The 24,056-nt window shown below is 40.5% G+C and overlaps 1 protein-coding gene across 1 annotated transcript in view; it reads left to right on the top strand.

Annotated features, from left to right (window-relative positions):
- Positions 1-24,056, top strand: part of LOC131059998 (uncharacterized) — a 95,225-nt gene that overhangs the window by 49,149 nt on the left and 22,020 nt on the right. The window contains exons 3-4 of the mRNA XM_059210832.1: positions 10,609-10,646; positions 10,766-10,788. Of these exons, the coding sequence (XP_059066815.1) occupies positions 10,609-10,646; positions 10,766-10,788 (61 nt within the window). The remainder of the gene's footprint in view (positions 1-10,608; positions 10,647-10,765; positions 10,789-24,056) is intronic.

Genomic DNA, 24,056 nt, shown 5'->3' with positions numbered 1-24,056 from the left:
TGTCTAGTGATAACAAAAACTAGCCAAAATTTGGAATAATTTAAATTTGGTAAAATCGATGCATGATTAGGTTAATGCGAAATAGAAGCAATCATAATATAGCCTTTATCATGTTGAGTTGTCCTAAGTAATGTAACTTTGTAAGTATTGTGAATTTGTGACTGCCTCTACGTATTTTATAAACTATGTGCCTGTCCTGATTTCACAGACATCCAAAACTAGATCATACTGTGATATAAGTATTGGATTTTAGTCAAGAATACTATCCTTACAATTTTTTCCTTTTGTTATGATATATTTCTGCAAATGCCTTGTGATTAAAATGTCACTTTCAGAAAGCTTTTGATGATTCACATGCATATGAGGCAACATGAAGCAGCACGGACCAAGAATACAATACACCAAATAATAGTTTTTTTTAATTTTTTAAATGTAGAAAGAGGTGCAGGTTAGTTTCATGTATTTAGCCAAAATTCAGAACTCGTAGGGAAATGTAGACTGCAGACCATGCTATCAACCAATAAACTGTACATCCATATATTTTTACTCCCACATTCAACCTTGATAATTGTCAGAACTTCTAGATTATTTCTTTTACAACAATGCGACTGCAATAAAGTGACTATAGATTATGTGCTATGATATTAATGAGAAAAATCTTTATATTTCTCTGTACCTTGTTTCCTGGCATTTGAATTCCAAATTAAAATATACTGCGTATGTGCTAAATTAAACAAAACTAGACTGAAAAGAGATTTGCTCCAATGTATGAATATCATGGTTTGGATTTATTTAAGGGAGGATGGTGTTTTATTTCAATTATTTATGCAGATTGTCAGTGAAATGAAACAGTTACTAATATTATCTAAGTTGAACATGTTTCGATTTAATATCCTTTGAAGTGATTATTTTTCTTTGTCAAAGAGGTAAAATTTGAGAATCAATATAAGTATAGTGTTAGTAGCCTAAGTGGTTCAGGTGGTAGCATAGGGAACATCAATATACAATGTACAATACCAAAGCATAGCAATTCATTAGCATGGAACCAATAACACACAACACAGTATACCAAAATAGATTCGTGTAACACAGATGTATATCATATTCCTCTCCAAATCCCATGTCCTCACAATGTGCTACAAGTTTACAATATAAAGAGTTCGTGGTTGGTTAGGCCACCAACCGTTCCGGCAACTAACTACCCGCAGATATAACTTAATACTATTATTTTCTATTAAAGCATTAAAAAGCCTTATTTACTAATTAACTAGCTTACATCATCCCCCCCCCCAAATTGTTCATCTTCCAGACGAACACTACAACAATTTAACAAGAAATATCTACTTAGAGGGACAAGAGGACGTCCCTGTTCCCGTAGTGGTCTGTTCTCGGAGTATCTTCAGGTCCCTCTCAGCAAGAAGTTGCTTCTCTCGAGTGGCTTTTAGAAGCTTGAGTGCATCCATTCGGTCCTTCTCAGAGGCAGCCAACTTCCGTTCTGTTTCACGTCGCGTGGTTCTCCCTTGAACCATTTCTTGCTCCATATCCTGGATCGTTTCTTTTAGTTCACTCTCTCGCTGAAGGGCTAAGGTATGGACTCCTTCCATTCTGTTCGCTTTCCAGGTCATCCTTTGGAGCTGTAAGAATGTAGCGCGGAAGGTCTGTTCTATGGAAGTGAGAGCTCTCATTACTTTCTGATTACCTCCTGTATGCCCACTAAGGAGCCGTGGTACTCCCCATTCTGCTACTATCTCTGGAATTTCCGTGTCGGGCCAACCTTGGTTCCTAATTTTCTCTGAGAACTCCCTCTCGCAACCTTTTGTCATAAACGCCAGTAGTGCTTCCGTTGCTCTTACTATAGCAGGCATATCAGACCCTCGAGACTGGTTTATCATCCTCTTCGTGGCTGCCCTCATTACTTCCAACTCGGAAAGAAAATTCTGCACAACTGGTTCCCACTCTTGGATCCCCTTTGCTGGTGCTGGTGAGGACGTACTGTGCCCTTTTCCGATTCCTCCAATCCTCTGGCTCTCCTCCTGCTGATCAGTCCCCAATGATGGTGAAGGAGGTGGAACCTCTATGTCCATCTGGAATCTTGCTAGCAGGCTGTCTGCTTCTGTCTCCATGTCTGTTTCCTCAATCCCCTTTCCTTTGTCTCCCTCTGGCTCTTCACCGTGTATTCCTCCTTCGGTATTTCCTCCCTCCATGGTTGCAAGTGGATCAGTTATGGGTGCTACTACCAATGCAACAGCTCTAGCCGCTTCTACGCCCCTGTTTGTGCTTATATGGAGGGTGTGGGCCCCAACGTGTCCCCTCAAGTCTACTAACAGAGATGGGGTCCCTGTGACTCCAGTTACCAATTGTGCTATGATGGGAATCTGTGCTGGTTCGAAGAGTACCTTTTTCCTTACTCCCCATCCTGGTACAGCTAGTATGCCCTCCATACGGCTTTCTGTCCCTACCTGCCGCGACCCTCCTACGTGTCCTCCTTCCTGTTCCATGCCCATTGGCTCCATCCTGAATTCTCCTTCATCTTCTTCTGAAGATGATATGTATGTTTCTTCTTCCCTTGTCTCTACCTCTTCCTCAGAATTGTTGTCTTCTTCTCCTCCATCTTCTAAGCTCCCTGCCAGTTCTTGCCTTGCTTTTTTCCTCGGTGTTGTCTCTGTGGTTACTGTAAAAGTGTCCAGGTGTAGCCAATAATGCATGGCTGGCTTGTAGGGCTCCACCCAGCTTGAGGCCACAAATCCTCCTCTATTTTCCAACGCCACTTGAGTTCTCAATGCTTCCAAGAAGAGGGCAATGAGGTGATGGGGCACGTATAGGGTCTTGTGTTTGAGGAGCATGGCTTCCTTCACAAGGCTGGAAAGGACGCGGCCCCAGTTATAAATTTTGCCATTACTCAATCCGTGCATGAGGCGTAGCATCCATATTGCAACATTGGATGCTCGGCTTGCTGTTGTTAGCTTACTCTTTATGATATCCAGGACACATCTCCATTCTGGTGAGGTGAGATAAGATTTCTTCAGGCCCCTTCTATTGCTATTCTGCCATAAACTGTTCCATTGCTCTTCTGTGAGTGCGTCGCCGTAGATATGTTCCAAGAGCCACTTCTTTTCTTCTGTAGGCATTCTTGCTGACGGTTTCATAGCTGAATCGTCGCTACTGGGAATGCCGAAAACCTTGCTGAATTCTTTGGGTGCATAAGAAATGACCACTGTCTGTCCCAAATAGTCAATTACTGATCTATGTCTGTCCTGCTCATACCCATGGACCATGGCACGCAATATAGGCTTGAATTCTTTTAGGTTGAAGATGGGCATGAAAATGATTTTGTCAACTTCTGCTTTCTTCAATGAACTCTTTAGGGGGTGGTCCTCCTCATTGTTTTCCCACCACTTCCTACACTCGCTTCCAAGCACTCCTTCAAACGTGACATTCTCTACATTCACCTGTTTCAATGCCCTCTCTTGGCTTTTCTTGCTGGTTCCTGGCATGGCCATTGCTTGCTTGTTAGAAGTGCTAGCTTTGTAATTTATGTCATAACTTCCCCTTCTAGGGTTGCCATGACTCCCTTTCACCATCTTGTGCGTGTATGGTGTTGTACCCGAGGGTTGTGGGCCTATACGCTGTGACTGAGGCTGAGGTGTTGTGTATTTTAAGTGCCGGGTGATTGGTAGCCTATTCCCTGGGGGCTGCGTACGTTGTGGCCGAATTTCGCCACCCCTCCGTCTGCTGATTGTGTACGTTGGTGGTTGCGTGCGTTTTTTCCTACGTGCCGCCCCCTTTGCGTTGCTGCTCCGTGTTGTGCCGCTGGTGCTGTGTCCCACGCCCCAGCTCCCTTCTGTGCTGCATACGCCTACCTTCGCCCTACATATGCCCTCCTCCTTGCTGCATACCTTGGCCTCCTCCCCGCGTACGCCCTCCTCCCCGCGTATGCCTTCCTCCCTGCTGCGTACCTTGGCTTCCTCCCCGCGTACGCCCTCCTCCCCGCGTACGCCTTCCTCCCTGCTGCGTACCTTGGCCTCCTCCCCGCGTACGCCCTCCTCCCCGCGTACGCCTTCCTCCCTACTGGCCTCCACTCCGCGTACCTCCCTGCTGCATATGCTCTTCCTCTTGCCGCGTCCGCTCCCCTTCACTCCGCTGCGTGCTTTCATCTCCTTGCTGCGTGCTCTCTCTTCCACCCTGTGTATGCCCAACCCGCGTACAATGTGTCTCTTGTGTGTGGCCTCCGTCGCTCCGTTTTCTGCCCACGTTGTGTGTACCTTTTCCTTCTTATGTTTTTCTTTTGTTATTATTTTTAATGTTTTGGTTTTGTTTTTTGATATTTTGCCTTGGTCTTTTATTTTTAAATATTTCTGCCTTGATTTTTTTCTTATCTTTTTCTCTCTCCGTCCTCCTCTCTCTTCATTTTTTCTTTGTGCCACTTTATTTTTGTTTGAAAATTGGCTATTTTATTTTTTTCAATCACCACCATTTTAATGGCCACCATATTAATGGCTATGGACTCCCTTTCTTTGTAGATTTTTAGTTTTGATCCATTTACTGGATCTTTGATGGGGTTGTCATCCAGGTTGGACAATTTAATAACTCCATTTTTTCCCACCTCCCTTACCTTGTATGGCCCTAGCCATCGAAGTCTAAATTTACCTAGTCGGAGTTCATTCCGGCCATTGTACTTGAGTACCAGCTGTCCTGGCGAGAACTTCATCCGCCTTAGATGTTTATCATGCCAAGCTTTCCTTCTGTTCTGAGCCACTTCTATGGCCCATTGTGCTATTAGGCGGCGCTCATCTAATTTTTGTAAGGTCATAAGTCGTTCCTTTAGGCTTTCCTCATCCCCCCATCTGTTCTGCACTGCTATCCGCAAGGTTGGTACAGTGTATTCTACTGGCATTACTGCCTCCTGTCCATACATAAGCTGAAAGGGGGTGTGTGTAGTTGTCGCTTTGTACATTGTCCGGTAGGCCCACAATACTGCTGGTAATCGCTCTTCCCAATCTCCTTGCTCTACTCCACACGTCTTGTAGAGAATAGATACTAGTACTTTGTTGGTGGACTCCGCTTGGCCATTCGCCCTAGGATAGTATGGACTAGACAATGTGTGGAAAATCTTGAATTCTATTGTCCTATTGCGTATCACTTGATTGACAAAGTGTACCCCCCTATCACTCGTGAGTTGTAGGGGTATCCCGAACCGGGTCACAATGTGTTCATAGAGGAACTTGGCGGTGCTCAAGGCTGCGTTGTCGGGTAAAGCTCTAGCTTTGGCCCACTTAGTGAGGTATTCTGTAGCCACCACAATGTAGTGGCATCTATGCACTTTGCTCGTCCTCATAGGTCCTACGAAATCCAGTCCCCATCTTTCGAACAATTCCTGTGGTTGGGATGGGAACAGGGGCATGAAGTCTCGTTTGAGTGGCTTACCTGCCCTTTGGCACGTGTCGCAGCTAGTCACCCATTCCCTCGCATCCGCATAAAGTGTAGGCCACCAGAGCCCTGCTAGCAAAATTTTCCATGCCGTGGTATCTGGCCCCATATGTCCTCCGGCTAGTCCTTCGTGAGATTCTCTTAAGACTCTAGGAATTTCTTCCTCTAGGACACATCTTCGCAGGATACCGTCCGGCCCTAGTTTATATAGGAGCCCTTGGATCAATTGGAATGTGGTACTTTTTAGTGCGAGCTTCCTTCTCTCGGAAAGATACTACCCGAGTTTCTCGTACCAGGAAGGTAACACGGCTATCTTGAATAATTGGCCATCGAGGAAATCTTCGCTCACTCCTCCTTCCCCTGGCTCCCCAGATTTTATTCTAGACAGGTGGTCAGCCATTACGTGACTTTTCCCTGGTCGCACCACGACATTGAAAGTAAATTCCTGAAGCAAGATCAACCATCGGCTTACCCGTCCTTGAATAACCGGTTTGTTCACCAGGTACATGAGTGCTTGGTGATCCACGAAAAATGTGAATGGTGTGGCTAAAAGATAATGGCGGAACTTTTGTACTGCATATACCATTCCCAAGGCTTCCCTTTCCGTGGTGCTATAATTTCTTTCTGCTTTTGACAGTAACCTACTAGCAAAATATATTGGGTGGTCTAAGCCTGAGGATCTGGGTTGCGTTAAGATGGCTCCAATTGCAAAGTTAGAAGCGTCCACATGTACATGAAATTTATTCTCCCAATTTGGGTATGCCAAAATAGGTGCACTTACCAATCTGGTTTTGAGTTCTTGGAAGGCTTCGTTCTACTCCTTGTCCCACACAAATGGTTCCCCTTTCCTTGTTAGGCGTTCAAGTGGAAGGGACACTTCTGCAAATCCTTTAATGAACCGTTGGTAGTACCCAACATGGCCAAGGAAGGATTTGATCCCAGTAACATCTGTTGGGCTATCCATGTCGAGAATAACTCTGATCTTATCTGGGTCTGTTTTTAACCCTGCCTTACAGACTATGTGGCCAAGTAATCTCCCCTGTGGCACTAGGAACCTACATTTCTTGGGATTGAGTGCCAGTCTTGCTCATCGACACCGGTCCATGCATTTCCCCAGTATCCTCAAATGGTTTTCCTTATCACTATATACCGACCAGTCGTCCAGGAAGGCCTTGAAGTTCCCAGTGGCCATTTTGTCAAAGATGTGGAGTATGATCCTTTGGAAAGTGGCTGGGGTGTTGCATAGCCCAAATGGCATACGGTTGTACGCAAAAACTCCATCTTCCACAATAAATGTGGTTTTGAGTTTGTCCTCCTCCGCAATGCTGATTTGGTTATAGCCGGAAAAGCCGTCCATGAAGGAGTAAATCTCATGCCCTGCTATCTCTTCGAGGATGCTATCAGTAAACGGTATCGGAAACGGGTCCTTAATGGTTACAGCATTTAAGCTTTTGAAGTCCACGCAAATGCGGATCTTGTTTCCTTCCTTTTTTAGGGAAATAACAATGGGGGGAACCCATTCACTAGTTTGCACTCGGAAAATGATCCCAGCGTCTAGCATTTTTTCTATTTCTTCTTGTACCTTGGCCGCATAGTTCTTATTCATGCGATAGGGGCGTTTCCGCACAGGCCTTGCCCCTTCCATCAAAGGTATTCGATGTATGCATAGTTCCGGGGGTACTCCCTTCAGATCTTTATAAGTCCAGGCGAACACATCTTTATACTCCAAGAATATCTTAAACACTGCCACCTTTAGTACAGGTTTCCAATCATCTCCAACCATTATTACTCTTGGGTCCTTTTCATCTCCCAAGTTGGTGCTCTGAACCTTTGGTTCCTCGTATTGTACCACTTCTTTCTCAAATTGGTGTGCCAGAGTGCTGTCTACTTCTGCCCCTCCTTCCTCATATTCCGCAAATTGTGGCGGGTAGGTGCCATCGTTTCCTAACTCGAGGATTTCCAATACATTGCACTCTGGTTGGAAGATCTCATAATCTTCCATCTGCCAGTGGAATAGTCCACTTAGAGAACTCGTTTCATCTTCTGAGCAATTACCGAGGCGGAGCACCCCTTCTCCATTGGGCTCTATCTCGCCTTTTTCCCTCACGGTATCCTCCTCCGAGTCAAAATCTGAGGCCATTTCTTGACTCACCTGCTGGTTTCGCAGGTCAATGACATATTTGTTTCCCTCACTTTAAAAGGAAAGGGTATTTTTCTTCCAGTTGTGGTCTGCTTTGGCTGTGACAAGCCATCCTCTTCCCAAAAGTGCATCATATCCCTTCCGCTCCAACGATATGACCATGAAATCTAAAAAGAAGTGTTGTGTCCCGATAGTTACCTTTTGGCCCATAAGCGTGCCCAATGGTTTGATGCCATGCTGATCGGCTCCTACGAGGTGGAAGACTGGCGGCCAGAGTGTCGGCCTCCCCAAGGTTTTCCATGTCTCCTCAGGTAGCACGTTTACTGCAGACCCTCCGTCTATGATGGTGTTAGTAAGCCTGAATTCGAGAATCTCCATTTCTACTACTGCTGGTGTCCTGCCTACCCTTACTGTCATCAACATAGGATCATTAGTCTCCTTTGAGTGGTTCCTTTCTTCCATTTCCTCCCTGTAGTTCGGCGTCTTCCCCTCCTTCCTGGTCTCCTCCACTTGGTTTATAGCTATCCATAGTTGTGGTAGTGTTTGCAACAGATCCACTACATGGACCGGCACCGTGGTTTGCAGTAGTTGTTTCATTATGGTTGTTTCGGAGTCGGTTCGTATGGTGTTGGTGGTTTTGTGGGGTGCTGGCTTTCTCCATTCCTCACTCATTTCCCTTTCTACTTCTCTCTGTGCCTCTTTTAGTCTTCCCTTCTCTGTGCCTGGGTCAGGGTATATTAGTTTCCTTGTATGAGATCGGGTAATGGCTAGTACTTCTGGGCACCGTGCGTCTAGTTCTGGCCGTACTACCTCCAACATGTTCATGCCTTTCTATCTTGGACATTCCGTATCTTCGTGATTGCCCGGCCCACACCATTTGCAAAGTAGCCCTCCTTGCCCAGCACCACTTTGGTAGTCACGTGCAAAATGACCCCATTCGTTACATCGTCGACATTGTATCATTGGTCTTCCTTTTGCATCGTATTGGATGCGACCCCGTGGTGTATTATTATTGCTGTTGTTGTTACTCCCCCTCCGGCTGGTCCTATAGCCACCTGGTGACGCATCTGAGTTTGTGTTCTTGGTGGGTGTAGTGGGTGGTGTTGCCTGTTCTTGAGTATAAAGTACCTGGGCACTCCTAGCCTTCAAGTTGTAGGGGCATTCCTTAATAGCATGCCCCAACACTTGGCAGATGTCACAAAAAGCTTTCTTTGGACAATTGGTTTTTGTGTGTCCCTCCAGTTTGCACTCTGTGCACCAGAGGTCTTTGCCCTCCCTACTTTCTTCCTTTTGCGTCTGCATTTCCCGCATCATCCGTCTCATATCCTTCCGGAGTGCTTGTATCGTACTTGACTCCTCCTTGCTCTCCTGTTCACTACTATCTTCATCGCTTGTACGCTTCTTGCCCTTTGATGTCTTGTTCTCGCTTTCAATATCCATGGCTCTATTGTATGCCTCCATGAAAGTGGATGGGTGTACTACCTTCATCTTTTTCTGCAGTGATGGTTGCAGACCCTCAATAAACCATCGCTTCTTTAACCCGTCGGCCGGGTATTATCCATTTTGCCAATTAATTCTTTTAGTTTGTGGTAGTAGGACCATACCGTCTCACTCTTACCCTGTTTGGTGTTGTATATTTTTGTGACGATCTCGTCATCGTCCCGCAGTAGCCGAAACTCCTCCTCAAATGCCTTAGCAAGTCTTTTCCAGGTATCCTTTGAAGTGATGGGTAGGTCCGTGTACCAATCAATGGCAATACCATGGAGGGTGGCTGGAAATGCTTTCAGCCAGTTATCCTCATCATCCTCGCCATTGGCCTCCCATATGGTGACACAAGTTTTACAGTGGCGGGCGGGATCCTCCGATCCTAGTCCATTGAATCTGGGGAGTTTCTGTTTTTCGGAGTTATGTGCCATCTTCCTCGTACTCCCCGAGTTGTCCTGGGAATTGTTGAATGACTCGGTTGGCGCGGTTGTTTGTTCCCAATTATCACTGCTACCTAATGCCTCTGGGCTGTTGTGACTCTTGTCCCACGCTTGTGTATGTTGTCGAGAACCTTCCGCCAGGCTCCCTCTTTCTTCCACTATCTTGTAGAGTTTCAGGCGCCTCTCGAGTTGCTCTTGGATCCATAGGGATCTTCTTACTATGTCTTCTTGGTTCCCTTCTTGTTCCTCCGAGGCTTCTCGGTTTCGATCTTTGTTTAGTGTATTTGGCATTAATTATTGGAATTGCGGCGGTTTCGTTGTTGTGTATAGTCCCTCTATTCTTCTTCCCTTTGATTCCTTTCTTTATACTGTTGGAGCACTTGTTGCCTGCGTTGCTCCCTTCGTGTGTTCTCTCGTTCCTCTTCACGTTCCACGAGGACACGTGCCATCAACCTTGGAAGGCGACCCAGGAGATCATGTACTGCCTGGTTCACGTTGAGTTCCGCCTGAACCATATCAGCCGAGACAGCGCTCAGTTCTGCTTCTTGCTGTACGTACCGGTCCACGGAAACGTCCCATGCGTGAATCAGGTCCTGTGTCAACTGATCCTCCCTGGTTACTTCCGTGTTATCTTCTATGTCACTGTCTGTCACCAGGATATTTTGGTCGAATGGATGACCCATTATACTTCCATCCCGCCAGCTTTCTCTCCTCAGACCTTCAGGTTCGACTTAGGCAATGGCGCCAAAATGTTAGTAGCCTAAGTGGTTCAGGTGGTAGCATAGGGAACATCAATATACAATGTACAATACCAAAGCATAGCAATTCATTAGCATGGAACCAATAACACACAACACAGTATACCAGAATAGATTCGTGTAACACAGGTGTATATTATATTCCTCTCCAAATCCCATGTCCTCACAATGTGCTACAAGTTTACAATATAAAGAGTTCGCGGTTGGTTAGGCCACCAACCGTTCCGGCAACTAACTACCCGCAGATATAACTTAATACTATTATTTTCTATTAAAGCATTAAAAAGCCTTATTTACTAATTAACTGGCTTACATATAGCACAATTTACTTCTAATAAACTTTCTCTTTTTGCAACAGCTTAGTCTAAAGTTTGTAGATACAGAGCAGTATCAGAGGTAAGATCTCTTGTAATTACAGAGTATATTTAGTTGTTTTGAATTTTGATGATAAATATAAAGATTAAAAGTAGAATTTTTCTTATGAAGTTGCTTATGTGAATCTATTTGAACTGCAGGCTGCGGGACATCAAGCAATTAGGTTAGTTTTTGCATATGTGTTTTCCTTGGGAGATTTTGGTAAGCAGATGTTTAACAATAAACTTGCAGCTTTCAAAATATGAAATCATCACTTTTTTTTCTGAATGATAGAGTTGACACCTATGTATGGGAAATAAAATAGTTGAAAGAGAGAATGCAAACTGGGCAAATTGCTTTCCAACTCTGTTTCTAATAAAATGAAGTTTTCTTCTCTCAAACTAGAAAACCTCTCAAATCAAATGTTATTGTTTAACCTCTCATTTTTCTATTCTACTGAAGGAGATTTTGGTTGATATAATTGCCTTTAATTTGTTTGGTAAAATATGCAACTTTGGTAGTAAAAATATGTTTATTCAACAAATTAAAATGTTGAAAATTGATTTCAGTAACAACTATATTCTCTCAACTATTCTTTTGTATACAAGTGACTTTGACTTCTGTTTCACTAGGTAAGGAATTCTTGTTCTGCACATTTTTGCAAAAAAACAAACTGTAGTGACTTAGAAAATGTACACAATGTACTTTTTAACGTTTAGGTTTTTCATGTTCATTTTTCTCTGTTTCTAATAGAACTTTATCATTTGACTCTTTTTCAGTTAAACATTTAAAAGTGCTGAAAATGTATAGAAATTGAGAAGAAAAATGGTTATGCAGACCAATCTCTTTCAGTGCATTGACTTGATATACCACCAAAGGTTCTTCAAATTATTTTATTATAAAGAAAACACAACGGAAATATAAAGAGTAGAAGTAAAAACCACTCTATTTCTCTCTTGTTGACATAAGTGAGGGAGGCAATTTAATGTCTTCAACTTTAACCTTGCGTCGTTAGTTCTTCTTCAGTTTTGTGAAGTCTCTAAAAGCGACAAACTTGCAAAATGAATCAAGTGATCTTCATTGGAAGAATATGAATTGTTGTAATTAAGAAAGACAAAGAGGGTGCGATCGGTAGTGAAAGACAGAACAAAAGAACGGCAATTACACACAAGAATAAACATTTGTCAGCAATCACAATTACAACAGCAATGACAAGCCAGAACACCTGTAAATTAGTTAGTAGCAGAAACCATGAATAGATTTAGCAAGAATAATTATTAAAGGATGATAAAAAGACTTCATTAAGTATGGTATTGATATTAAGTATTGTGTTGATAACATGAGAAAGCTTGTTGTATTATCTTTACAAATGAAGATAGCATGCAATACCAAACAAGATGTAAATAGAATGATCCTGTTGAAGACTCATATAAAGGATAAACCAATAGAATGCCTCATGACTGAACTTAAAGTCAGCAATCTTCATCCATGAGCGAGTGAGTTTTGGTGCAAGCGATTTATCAGAAGATTATTGAGAGTCTACCTTATCTTATCAAGTGATTAAGAAGATTCGAATAGCAGTTTCAATAACTCGTCAATGACAAAAATAATAATGCACTTAGTTATGAAGAAATCCAGTAACTATTAATAATCTCATAATGACAACCAGTGATCGACTTCATCTATCCATTCAGTCAGGATTGATATTACATGGCCCGAACTTGTATGGTAACCATGGAGTTATTAACCAAGCGGCGGTCAAAGAAAACCTTAGTGGTCTAATATGACCTAGCCGATCTATAGGCAAACCAATGGTCTCTATGCAGGATTGACAAAAGACTTATTACGAGGACAGCAATTCCTATGAAAAAAGGTGCGATCAAGACTAGGAAGGCCACCAATTCATTAATAATTAATTAAGGGTGAAGATTAAGTCTTCTCAAGGATATAGCTAATTAATCGTTTGCAAAAGATGTAGTAAGAAGAAACACAGCCCTTCATATCTTGCCCCATCAAGGGGTATATAAGGAAAAATCGTGGAGTCTCAAGGAGGTATCGGATTTGATCATTTTTATCTGACTCAAGCAGAATTGATAAGGAAGCCAGGCGAAGGTGGTATATCCACCCTTTAGCAAGGTCATAGACACATGAGATTAAGGCACTAGATAAGCAGAGACACTATCCACTCTTCTCACATGAACATAAGGATTGCGATCAGACCCCGTGAACAGATTGAAGTATAAACGTTCATCCTTCCATCATATGACATAAGGAAAATAATTCAGGCACTGCAATCTTGAGATTAAAGAATCAAGCATATATATCAGTGTTCTTATATATTACAGTTGAATTGGTAACCAATTCTTCTTGGAACCTTATAATCAGAACTTACCATAGTTTGTTAATAAGTATCTCATATTTTTACAAATTGAAGTGTGTTCAAAACAATCTACAAATCTTAGTATAACTATATGACGAAATTGAGGAAAGCATACAAGGGGACATTACAGGCAAGAAAGTTGAACTATATTTCTTGTGTTCGTTACCTTTATATACTGTTAACAAATTCCTTTAGATGTCCATTCCAAACTCTTATTGTAATATTCTTTTATGTACAAGGAGACTTTAGATGGTGCAATAAGGAATCTGTTGGAGACATGTTTCTTTTTATATTTAAGAACCCATTATAATTATATTTGAAAGTGAAAACATACTTAATCAGCCAGACTGAGCTGATAGACTCAAAGTCAACAAAGAAACTACAAACCAATATACTCATGAACTTTTTACAAAAACTAAAAAAGTATTATATGCAAAGTAAGAAGTTTAAAAAAAGACTACTAGTCTGAATGATGGAGCAGAGAAGTCCTAAAAACCTAAGGTAATTTACAGTGGTGGATGATGAACTATGCTGCTATACATGGGTCCTCTGATGCTTCAACTTCATCCGTGTTCTCTACTGTCCATTCAGTGTTATCTTCTTCTTGCTTGATGTCAATGAGAGACACTAGAGGGGGGTTTGAAACTTAGGCCGTTTTCTTTGTTGTTTGGCTGGTGTACTGTATAGTCAAGTCTGTGCCTGCTTGCTCAAGAACCAGTGGCCTTTGACTATTGTTGGAAGAATCTGCAGGTATGACGGGTTGACATTAAACCTTAGGATCTGATGCAGAGGATGTCAATGAGATGTTGGTTTTGCATACCAGTCAATCTTTATGGTCCTCAGCTAGGTCTATCAGCCAAGCTTGGTGAGTCATAAAGGTTTTGAGAAATAACTGAAATGTTTCTTTCTCCTCCTGACATAATAGTGGAAGAGTCTCCTCAGAATTTCGTTTCTATTTCAGCATTTGAGCCGCCTCCTGATCATCAACAAGAGGGTGTGCTGGAAATTCCTGAGGATACTCTTGCATGTATCCAGTTGTCAGAGATTGATACCTCCACTTCTGGCTTTGAATAATTTATGAGGCAATCTTCATGCCCATTGGTTACTGAGAAGACCATGGTCGCCATCCAAACAGATACTCCTGTTGTCCTCATTTTTGGAAACAAAAATGAAGGACCACTACATGAAATTTTTGTGAAAAAGTGAAAATTTTTACTCTATGGCATGCTTCTCGAGGCAGAATTTCGACTAATCCTTGGACTGGCTTAATCCTCAGTCCATCCTCGAATTGCGTTTCGAATTTCATCAAATTCTGGGTTCGTTTGCTATGTCCTTCCTTCAATTTCGGGTTTTAAAATCCCGATTGCAGGTGAAGAATTTTCTTCAAACTGCAAGTTTTAATGATATTCATTGTTTTGGTCTTTGTAGGGGAATTTTTGACTTATTACATGTGCACTTTTATTTAAAAGATGTTACTTGTAATTTGTTTTAAATTTCCCCTTTGTTGTTTTTATCTTTTTTATTGTTTTTGGTCTTGTTTAGTTAAAATAGGGATTTTTTGGCTCAATTACAAGTAAACTTGCAGTTTGGTCTAAAAACCCCTACTTTAATGGTTTTCACATGTAATAGGGATTTTAAATCCCCATTACATATGTGCAAGTATTTCTAGCTTGTTGTAGGGATTTTATTTCCCTTTTACAAGTAATTAAAACTTGTATTCCTCTCTAAAAAACCCGATTTTGCCTTGCAAGTGGAAAAAGTGAAATTGAAACTTGTTATTCTCTCCCAAAAGCCCGATTTTCATTCCCTTATGCAAAATCAAACTTGTCTTTTATTCCAAAAAACCCGAAATGCAAGGAAAAACGGTTTTTGACCATTTCAAGGCAATTTTTGTGGAGAAATTGTTGGAGGAGGAAGGCATTTTGGCTTGCATCCTATTCTCATGCATTCTTGGACACCTTTCACGCCATATGGAGGTTGCATTGACTGGTTTTTCGCCCTAGATCAGCAATCACGTTTTTCTTTAATGCCACATTTTGGTTGATTAAATCTTTAACAAGCTGCAATCTCCTAAAATGTTTTGCCCTCTCTCACCTAGGCGTCGAGTTTGTGAGGAGTTTTAAGCTATTTAATGATACCATTGAAGATGCAAATGGTGGCCACGTTTTTCTCCACGTGATTCCTTTGGCTACGTTTTGCAAACACTTGTCACCATTTCTTCTACTCCTCCTTAGGCGTTTTGTTCCAGTCCTCTTGGGTGTGCTCTCTCATTGGCATTTTGGTCCTCCAAATTTGGGATTGCTGCTACGTTTATCAATTTGGGGCATTTTTGCAAAAACGTATTAAGGGTTTGGCATTGTGGATTGCTTCTATTTATTGGTTTTCCTTTTTCTTTCCAAAAATTGGTTGCATTTTTGGAGAAGCATTTGCATTTTCAAGAAAGGTATGTTCTCTTTCTTTTCTTTCCTTCATTTTATTATTTTCTTGTTTTCTTAGTTTTCTTTCTTAGTTGCATTTTTGGCATGTGTTGTTCTTCCCCCAAAAATTTGTTTTTGTGAGAGAAATCTTCCCCTTGGTGTGGAATTTTCGAATTGCATTGTTCTTCCCGAAATTCCCTCTTTACTTGTATTCGGGATTTTTAATCTCGATTACAAGTTCGCTGGAAATTCTTGTTCTTCTCCTGTGGTTAAGGAATTTAACCATTTTTGGTTGAAATTCCAAGTTGAAAAGTGTGAAATACCCCTCCCTTGCAAATTCGGGTTTTGAAAACCGGATTACATGTTGAAGAGTTCTTCCCATTTTCATGAAAATGACTTTCCCGGATTTTCTCATTTCTATCCATTCATGTTCCCCATATCCGTACTTTCCATTTTTGTCATTTTTGGCAAGTCAAAATCTCATTTTTCGTCCATTTTTCCATTTGCGAATTTACAAGTGTACTTTTATTCGGGTTTTAAAACCCCGATTGCATGTATGTCCTTTCCAACTTGTATACTTGTGAAAATTCTCCCAAGATCCGAAATTGGTCAAAGTCAAGATTTTCCCATTTCTACATATTTCCCCTCTTCCTCTCACAAAATTGTAAAGTTCAAGAATCAAAGTTTTATCCATTTGGAGAAGGAAGAATGATATTTGTAGCTGACTACGATGTTGCCTTAACTCTTTTAAGTCTTCATCATAGTATCGCAGGTTCACAATCAATGTCAGATTTGCCGGCATCTCCAACTCCAAAGAAGATGAAATACAAATATGACAAATACCAGAACGAGGTTGCACCTTCCCAGGTTTCTTCTCCTTTGGATCACATCAGAGACACGGAAATAGGGCACGTTGATATGTCAGAATTCGTCAAAAGGGTAGAAGATCCACAGGATAATAACTTGCAGCGACTATTGGACAGCCATATTCACCATGCATACTCGTTCCCGGTGGCTGCCCTAGAACCTGAGTTCGTTCTTGCATGCGCCCATCATTTTGACAAAGAGTCAAGAGTCATCAAAAATGATGATGGCGAAGCTATAATCTGTTTTGATGCAGATATGATCGAGAAGGCCTTCAAAACACCTCCTGCACCTGTTTATATGGAAATTTCCAAAGAAAGTGCAGCGGAGTATTATGTGAAGAGGGAAAAAGATTGCAAGTGACACATCAATAGGTGGATCCAAGAGCCATGAGCCTCCTTCTCAAGGTGGGTGAAGTTGTACCGCTGCGATTTCAAATGGGAGATAGGAGACACCATCACTCTTCTCAGCAGGATGATGGGCCTTGAGCATTCCAATGTCTCTGAACCATGGATGTACCAGTTCATTATGTTCATACGGCAGTCTCATCACATTTCATGGGGAGAAGTCATCAGCAATGCCTTGTGTGAACAACTTGCAGCAGTTCTTACCACCATGACCTTCTTCATGAATTCTTATTTGGTATATTTGGCAGCATCACTTAGACACTTTCCAGGTCTTTCTACCAAGGGTGATCACTCACTTATGCCAGTTTGGGAGCATTATGACCAGTTGTCGTTGAGACCCAACAGACTGCATTTCAGAAGGGTCCAAGATGCATTCTTCGGTTATTTCATGTGTCAGTTTGACAAAACTCTCAGGAACAAGAGAGTATCAGATGAAGCATGGGACAAGGTGTGCGAGTATGGATGTTTGTTTCTGCAGTTTCCCACCTTCGCCTATATAAAGATCGGATGCTATGGTGGTCAGCCATACATTCTTCCTAGATACCCAACTGATAAGATCATTCTTATGGAGTTGGGAAGACAAATCATGACTATCCACACTTTTCAGTCTGCTAAGCACAAGGTTGGAATGGGGATCTCTACCACAAACCCATTTAAAATTGGCCGGTATTCCCTTGTCACATCTGTGAAGGCTAAAGCCATGGAGACTGAATTGCAGGAAATCAAGCTCAAAAGGTTTAAACCTAGAGCTGATTTTGATTATAGGGGTATGAAAGAGAAGATCAAGAAATCCTTTGTGCATGTTCATCACATTGAAGACATTTGGGTAGATCTCCACATAGAAGCCAATGTTCTGAAGATGGATTACTGCAGGCTCACTGTTGAGCAAATTGTTGATTTGAACTTGGTGGATATCCCACAAGGGATGATTGATGATGGGCATATACTTGATCCTGAATACACTTCACGGAGGGTTGAGGAAGCTCCACTTCCTTTGATCCAATGGTCACACAAGGAGTGCATATCCATCCTTGACAGATTTCAGCGTATCTTGGCCAACACCAATGCATAGCTGAAAAGTAATGTTGTTAGACTTATAAAAATCAAGGTTGGTAAAGAAGATGATTCTACAGGGCCTCTTGGATGGAAGTCTGAGATTCAGATTGACAACAAGGAGGGTGCTTCGTCTTTGGGTACAAGGATCAAGTTGCATGTCAGTCGTGCAGTAGTGCTTCCTCCTGAGGAGACAACTGTTCGTGGGAAGGAAAAATCACGATTCCATGTTCAGGTAATTGATCTGGATAATCTAGATGAGGGGCAGCAATCTGATGATGCTCCTAAGTCTCCAGTTTCAGACTCGCCTCATGAGATCATTCCACCAGTTTCCATTGATACGCCTCTTTCTCCTCCTGATTTGCTTGTGGATGAGTCTCCTCAGAATGCTATTCCCATTTCAGCATACGAGCCATCTCCTGATCATCAACAAGAGAGTGTGTTGAAAGTTCCTGAGAATATTCCTACTTGCATCCAGTTATCAGAAATTGATACTTCCACTTTTGGTTTTGAAGAATTCACGAGGCAATCTTCATGCCCATTGGTAACTGAGCAAACCGTGGTCGTTGTCCAAACAGATATTCCTCTCACGATGAACACGGTGATTCAAACAGAAACTGCTTCTTCTTTGCCTACGGCTCCTACTGGAGGGGAGTTGATGACTTTGCCTCCATGGCTTAGTTCTTTAACCCCGAAAAGGAAGAAGCAAGAAATCTCACCTGATGCCTTTGATTACCAGCAACTCAAACAGTCCAGATCCAAAGTTGCTAAGAAGGCCAAGACTATCTCCAGAGTAACTGTTGACAGTAACAAGATGAAGGTAGCTGAAATTGTGGAACCTAGTGCAGATAAGCCACTTGATGAAATGTCAGCTGCTGATTATAAGGTTACAAGGATAGAGTTGGGAAAACAAACGCATGAGGTCATTAAACATGATGCTCAGTTTTCTGTTGCTTCACTGGTGCAAAGGTGTGATGATCTTCTAGCAAAGAAAGACAAGCTAGAAGAGGAAAACCGACAACTTATGGCAGCCGTTCATAAAATTACAAAACCTGTTGTTGAAGGGAGTAACTCCATAGGTTCTTCTGGTTCCCAAGAATCAATTCGTGGAGTGGAAAGGGCTGCTCAAAAAGTACAAGCACTGGATTCTTGGGTTGATCAACTTCATGATCCATGTGTACAGGTAGTGAAAGACATTTTTCAGATAATGTCTAAGTTGGAGACTGTTGAGGACAAACTGGATCAAACTTCTAATACTTTCAAAAAGAATCTGGAAAGTGTTGAAGAAAGTTTGACAATCTGGTGTACCATGCCCCAACAACAGCTGAGTGTTCTACAAGAGCACGCCATCATCTCTTCCAAGGTCATGTACTTGGAATTTGAAGAACTCCTGGGAAACAAGACCCTTGTTCTTAAATCCCTCATTGAGGAGATCGGTGATGCAAGGAGATTCCAGGGTGAAGTTTTCCGAGATATTGTCTCACATTGTGAAAGGGCCTCTTGCAACATAGTAAGTCAGGATGGAGAGCTGATTCCAGAAGAAGAAGTTCTTGCTGATTTACAGATGAGGATTCATAATGAATGGAGGAGCGAACAATTTGTTGGTTGAAAATTTTGTACACTCGTGAAAGCAAACAAAATTGTGGCTTCAACCACAGTGTGTGAGTATGAAACTCTCCTAATTAAGGGAAGGCTCTCCCTACTAATCTAAAACTGAAATAAAAACAGGATGGGACAGCAGTCTTCCTTCTTTCTTCAAGGAAGCCTATATCCTTTTCTCTCCTTAGAAAAGTGATAGCAAGAAAATGTATAATAATGGTAACAACTTCAAATGAAAAAGAGAGAAAAGAAATGAAGTTTCCTGAAAGCTCAAAGACTCCCGTCACTTCCTTCAGGACGAGACAACAATATCAAGCTCAAAGACTTGACTATTGGAAGTCCTATCTACCCTTTGCTATACTAAATTTTACAATGAATAAAAGACAACAGCTCAAAGACTGGAATAATCTATTCTTTCAACACAAAGACAATAACTAATGCAAGCTCAAAGACTTGCTGCTATTTCTTATCAAACAATAATTTTTCTTCAAGAATAGATGCAAGCTCAAAGATTTGCTGCTCCTTCTAGAGATTTTCTTATTTTAATTAATCTTCTCTACTTGCAGCTCAAAGGCTTCAAATCAGATTAGACTAAGCTCCTTTAGAAACACATTGCATGGAAGAAATAAAAAGATTCAAACTCAAACATGTAGCTCAAAGACTCAAAACTTGAGTAATCCTTCTTTATTATTCTTCAAAACTTTCAATTCACATACATAAGCTCAAAGACTTCTTGCTGTAAATTTGGCAGAGTTTTTGCTTGCTTTCCAAAAGATAAAGATTACAATAGACCTCTCAAGTATTTATAGAAGAGGAGCCTTGAGAAAAAGGTGGGAGGATCCTAACTAACTTGAGATATTCTCTCAACCACCAAGACTTATTCAATAACTAACTAAGACTTCATTAACTACCTAAGACTTATTCCAACTACAGTCCTAATCGGACAACTTGTAGTTGCCTTACATGTAATTACAAAAGTGCAAGTAATGTGTAACTTGCTTTTTACAAAAAATACTTTTACATGTAACTTGTCAAAACAAAATTACAAATGCATAATTAAAACTATTCCATGTGTCTAAAGAAACGACTCTAACTGCATCATCCTTTGTCTGTGATGATCTTCATGTCGCTTCAGGATGCTAGAAGTTGAAGTATTCTAGATTGGTAAAGAGATCTTGAACCGGAACGGGAACTTGCATCTTTATCTTCTTGCTTGGGGTAGTACTGGTTTTTCAAGAGGGAAAGGGTGGCCTTCCTCTTTTTATGTCATGACCATCTTTGTCTTGAAAGCATTCTATGTTCTCAACCATGAATTCTTATTGTATCTCTTCTTTGTATCATCCTTCATTCTTGAAATCTTCTTGCAAAATAAGGCCCATGCCTTAATCCATTGATTTGGTAGATCGTGTGTGCAAACCATACTGACAAGGGAAGGGATAAATTGATGCAAAAATGGACTCACAAGTGAATTTTGGGTTTTGGAAGCTGCGTTACATGTGTGGGATAAACAAGAGCATTAATTTGCAATTGTGGGGAACAAACATGCAACTTCATATGTGTAATAGGTAACTACAAGTTTGCACTTGTAATTGGACCTTTAGAACTCATTTTCAAGTGTTTTTTGAGTGCATTTTGGACCAATTTCGGGTTCAGGATGGCTGACCGCAGGTAGACTTTTAATGGGGAAAATGAATGAAGGTGTGAAATGAGTGGATGAAATGGTATGAATGGTATGTACGGATGATGGAAATGAATATGAAAATATTTTGGGAAGATCATCTTCAAGAAAATGGGAAGAACTTTAAACATGTAATCCGATTCTAAAAACCCGATTTTGAAAGAATGGGTATTTTTCATCTTTGCAACTTCATATTTAAACAAAAGATGGTTAAATCTTTTATCCATAAGGGAAGAACAATTATTTCCATCCAACTTGTAATCAGGATTTAAAATCCCGAATACAAGTAAAGAGGGAAAATGGGGAAAAACAATGCAATTCTAAAATTGCTTTACAAAGGGGAAAATATGTCTCACAAAACCGATTTTTGGGGAAGAACCAACATATTTACAAAACGTATAACTAGAAAGGAAAATAAGAAAACCAAAAAAACAAGAAAAATAAAACAAGAAGAAAAAAAATCTTACCTTGCTCCAATCTGAAAATGCCTCTTCAACAAGATGATTAATCTTTGAAATAAGGAAGGAGAACTCTTAAAAAGAAATTAATCGCATTCCAAAACCCTAGCCACGTTTTTGAAAAAATGCCCAAAACTGAAAAACGTGGCAGCAAATGCATGAGAAATGGCATGGAAAATGGCCAAGACTCTTTCTAACCTCAACGCCTTAGCATATCAAGCCAAAACGATTCATAACATTGCTGATTCGTGGCATTCCAAATGGCAAAAAAAACATGGTTTTTTGAAAAAATGTGGCTGCTGTTATAAAGGTAAAAACCAACAATCTTAACCTCCATGTGGCATGAAAGGTGTTTGAAAATGCATAAAAATAGGGAGGAATCCAAAACGCCTTCTATCTCCCAAAAACTCTCCACAAAAAATTGCCTAAAATTCTAAAAAAAAACGTTTTTCTTTGCAATTCGGGTTTTTTGGAACAAATAGTAAGTTTAAAATGCATGAAACAATGAAAATCGAGTTTTTTGGAGGATATAACAAGTTTAAAATTTCACTTTTTCAACATGTTGGGCAAAATCAGGATTTTTTGGCCAATTAGCAAGTTTAAAATGTCAAAAATGCACTTTATGAGCAAAATCGGGTTTTTGGAGACAAAGTGCAAGTTTAAAATTGTCACTTTTTCACTTTCAAGGCAATATCGGGATTTTTGGAGAGAGATGCAAGTTTTACTTACTTGTAAAGGGGAAATAAAACCCCTACAACAAGTTATAACTTACTTGCACATATGTAATAGGGGTTTAAAATCCCGATTACATGTAAAACAGATTAAAGTAGGGGTTTTTGGAGAGAACTACAAGTTTACTTGTAATTTAACCAAAAAATCCCTATTTTAACCAAAAAAGCCAAAACAATAAAAATAATAAAAACAACAAAGGGGAAATTTAAAAAAAATTACAAATATTCATCTTTTAATAAAAGTGCGCATGTAATAAGCTGAAAATTCCCCTACAAAGACCAAAACAATGGACATCATTAAAACTTGCAGTCCAAGGAAAATTCTCCACCTGCAGTCGAGATTTTTAAACCCGAAATTGAAGGAAAGACATAGCAAACGAACCCAGAATTCGATGAAATACGAAACGTAGTTCGAGGATGGACTAAGGATTAAGCCAGTCCAAGGATTAGTCGAAATTTTGCCTCGGGAAGCGTGCCATAGAGTAAATGTTTTCATTTTTTCACAAAAAATTCATGTAATGGTCCTTCATTTTTGAAAACAAAAATGAGGACAACACAATTCTCGGCAGCTTCAATTCAAGCATTGATGAAACACCAAGCCTTTCTGCATGAAATCCAGTCTATCCTGGATAAAAACAATTCTGCGCTCCTCCGTTGTCACGACACTATTGTGAAGACTATGGTTGTTGCCAAGAACACCCATGAACCGAATCCCGATAAACTACAAGCAAGCATCCAGAAATTTCAAGGATTTGTGTCTTCACAAAATGCAACTTAAGTGTTTTTCAACACTTAGTTGAATTTTCCCTCTTTTGTAATCTTTAGTTGTAATTTAGTTTTGACAAGTTACATGTAAAAGTATTTTTTGTAAAAAGCAAGTTACACATTACTTGCACTTTTGTAATTACATGTAAGGCAACTACAAGTTGTGTCCGATTAGGACTATAGTTGGAATAACTCTTAATTAGTTAATGAAGTCTCAGTTAGTTATTGAATGAGTCTTGGTGGTTGAGAGAATCTCTCAAGCTAGTTAGGATCCTCCCACCTTTTTCTCAAGGCTCCTCTTTTATAAATACTTGAGGGGTCTATTGTATTTGATATCTTTTGGAAAGCAAGCAAAAACTCTGCCAAATTTACAGCGAGAAGTTCTTTGAGCTAATGTATGTGAATTGAAGGTTTTGAAGAATAATAAAGAAGGATTACTCAAGTTTTGAGTCTTTGAGCTACATGTTTGAGTTTGAATTTTTTTATTTCTTCTATGCAAAGTGTTTCTAAAGGAGCTTAGTCCAATATGATTTGAAGTCTTTGAGCTGCAAGTAAAGAAGATTAATTAAAATAGGAAAAATCTCTAGTAGGAGCAGCAAGTCTTTGAGCTTGCGTCTATTCTTGAGGAAAAATTATTGTTTGATAATAAATATCAGCAAGTCTTTGAGCTGTTGTCTTTTATTCTTTGTAAAATTTAGTATAGCAAAGGGTAGATAGGATTTCCAATAGTCAAGTCTTTGAGCTTGATATTGCTGTCTTGTCCTGAAGGAAGTGACGGAAGTCTTTGCACTTTCAGGAAACTTCATTTCCTTTCTCTCATTTCACTTGAAAGTAGTTACTGCTGTTCATATTCAATCGCTATTCTTTTTTGTGAAGAGAAAAGAATATTGTCTTTCTTGAAGAAAGAAGGAAGACTGCTGTACCATCCTGTTTTTATTTCAGTTTTAGTTAAATAGGGGGAGCCTTCCCTTAATTAGTAGAGTTTTTACTCGTGTGCTGTGGTTGAAACCACAATTTTGTATATTTCCCAAGTATACAAAATTTTCAACCAACAACTCCTCCTAGGGTGACCGCGGCTGTTCAAACAAAAATTGCTTCTC

Source organism: Cryptomeria japonica, chromosome 1, assembly GCF_030272615.1.
Source record: "Cryptomeria japonica chromosome 1, Sugi_1.0, whole genome shotgun sequence".
Lineage (NCBI taxonomy): Eukaryota > Viridiplantae > Streptophyta > Pinopsida > Cupressales > Cupressaceae > Cryptomeria > Cryptomeria japonica.
This window is presented reverse-complemented; position numbering and strand designations above follow the sequence as displayed.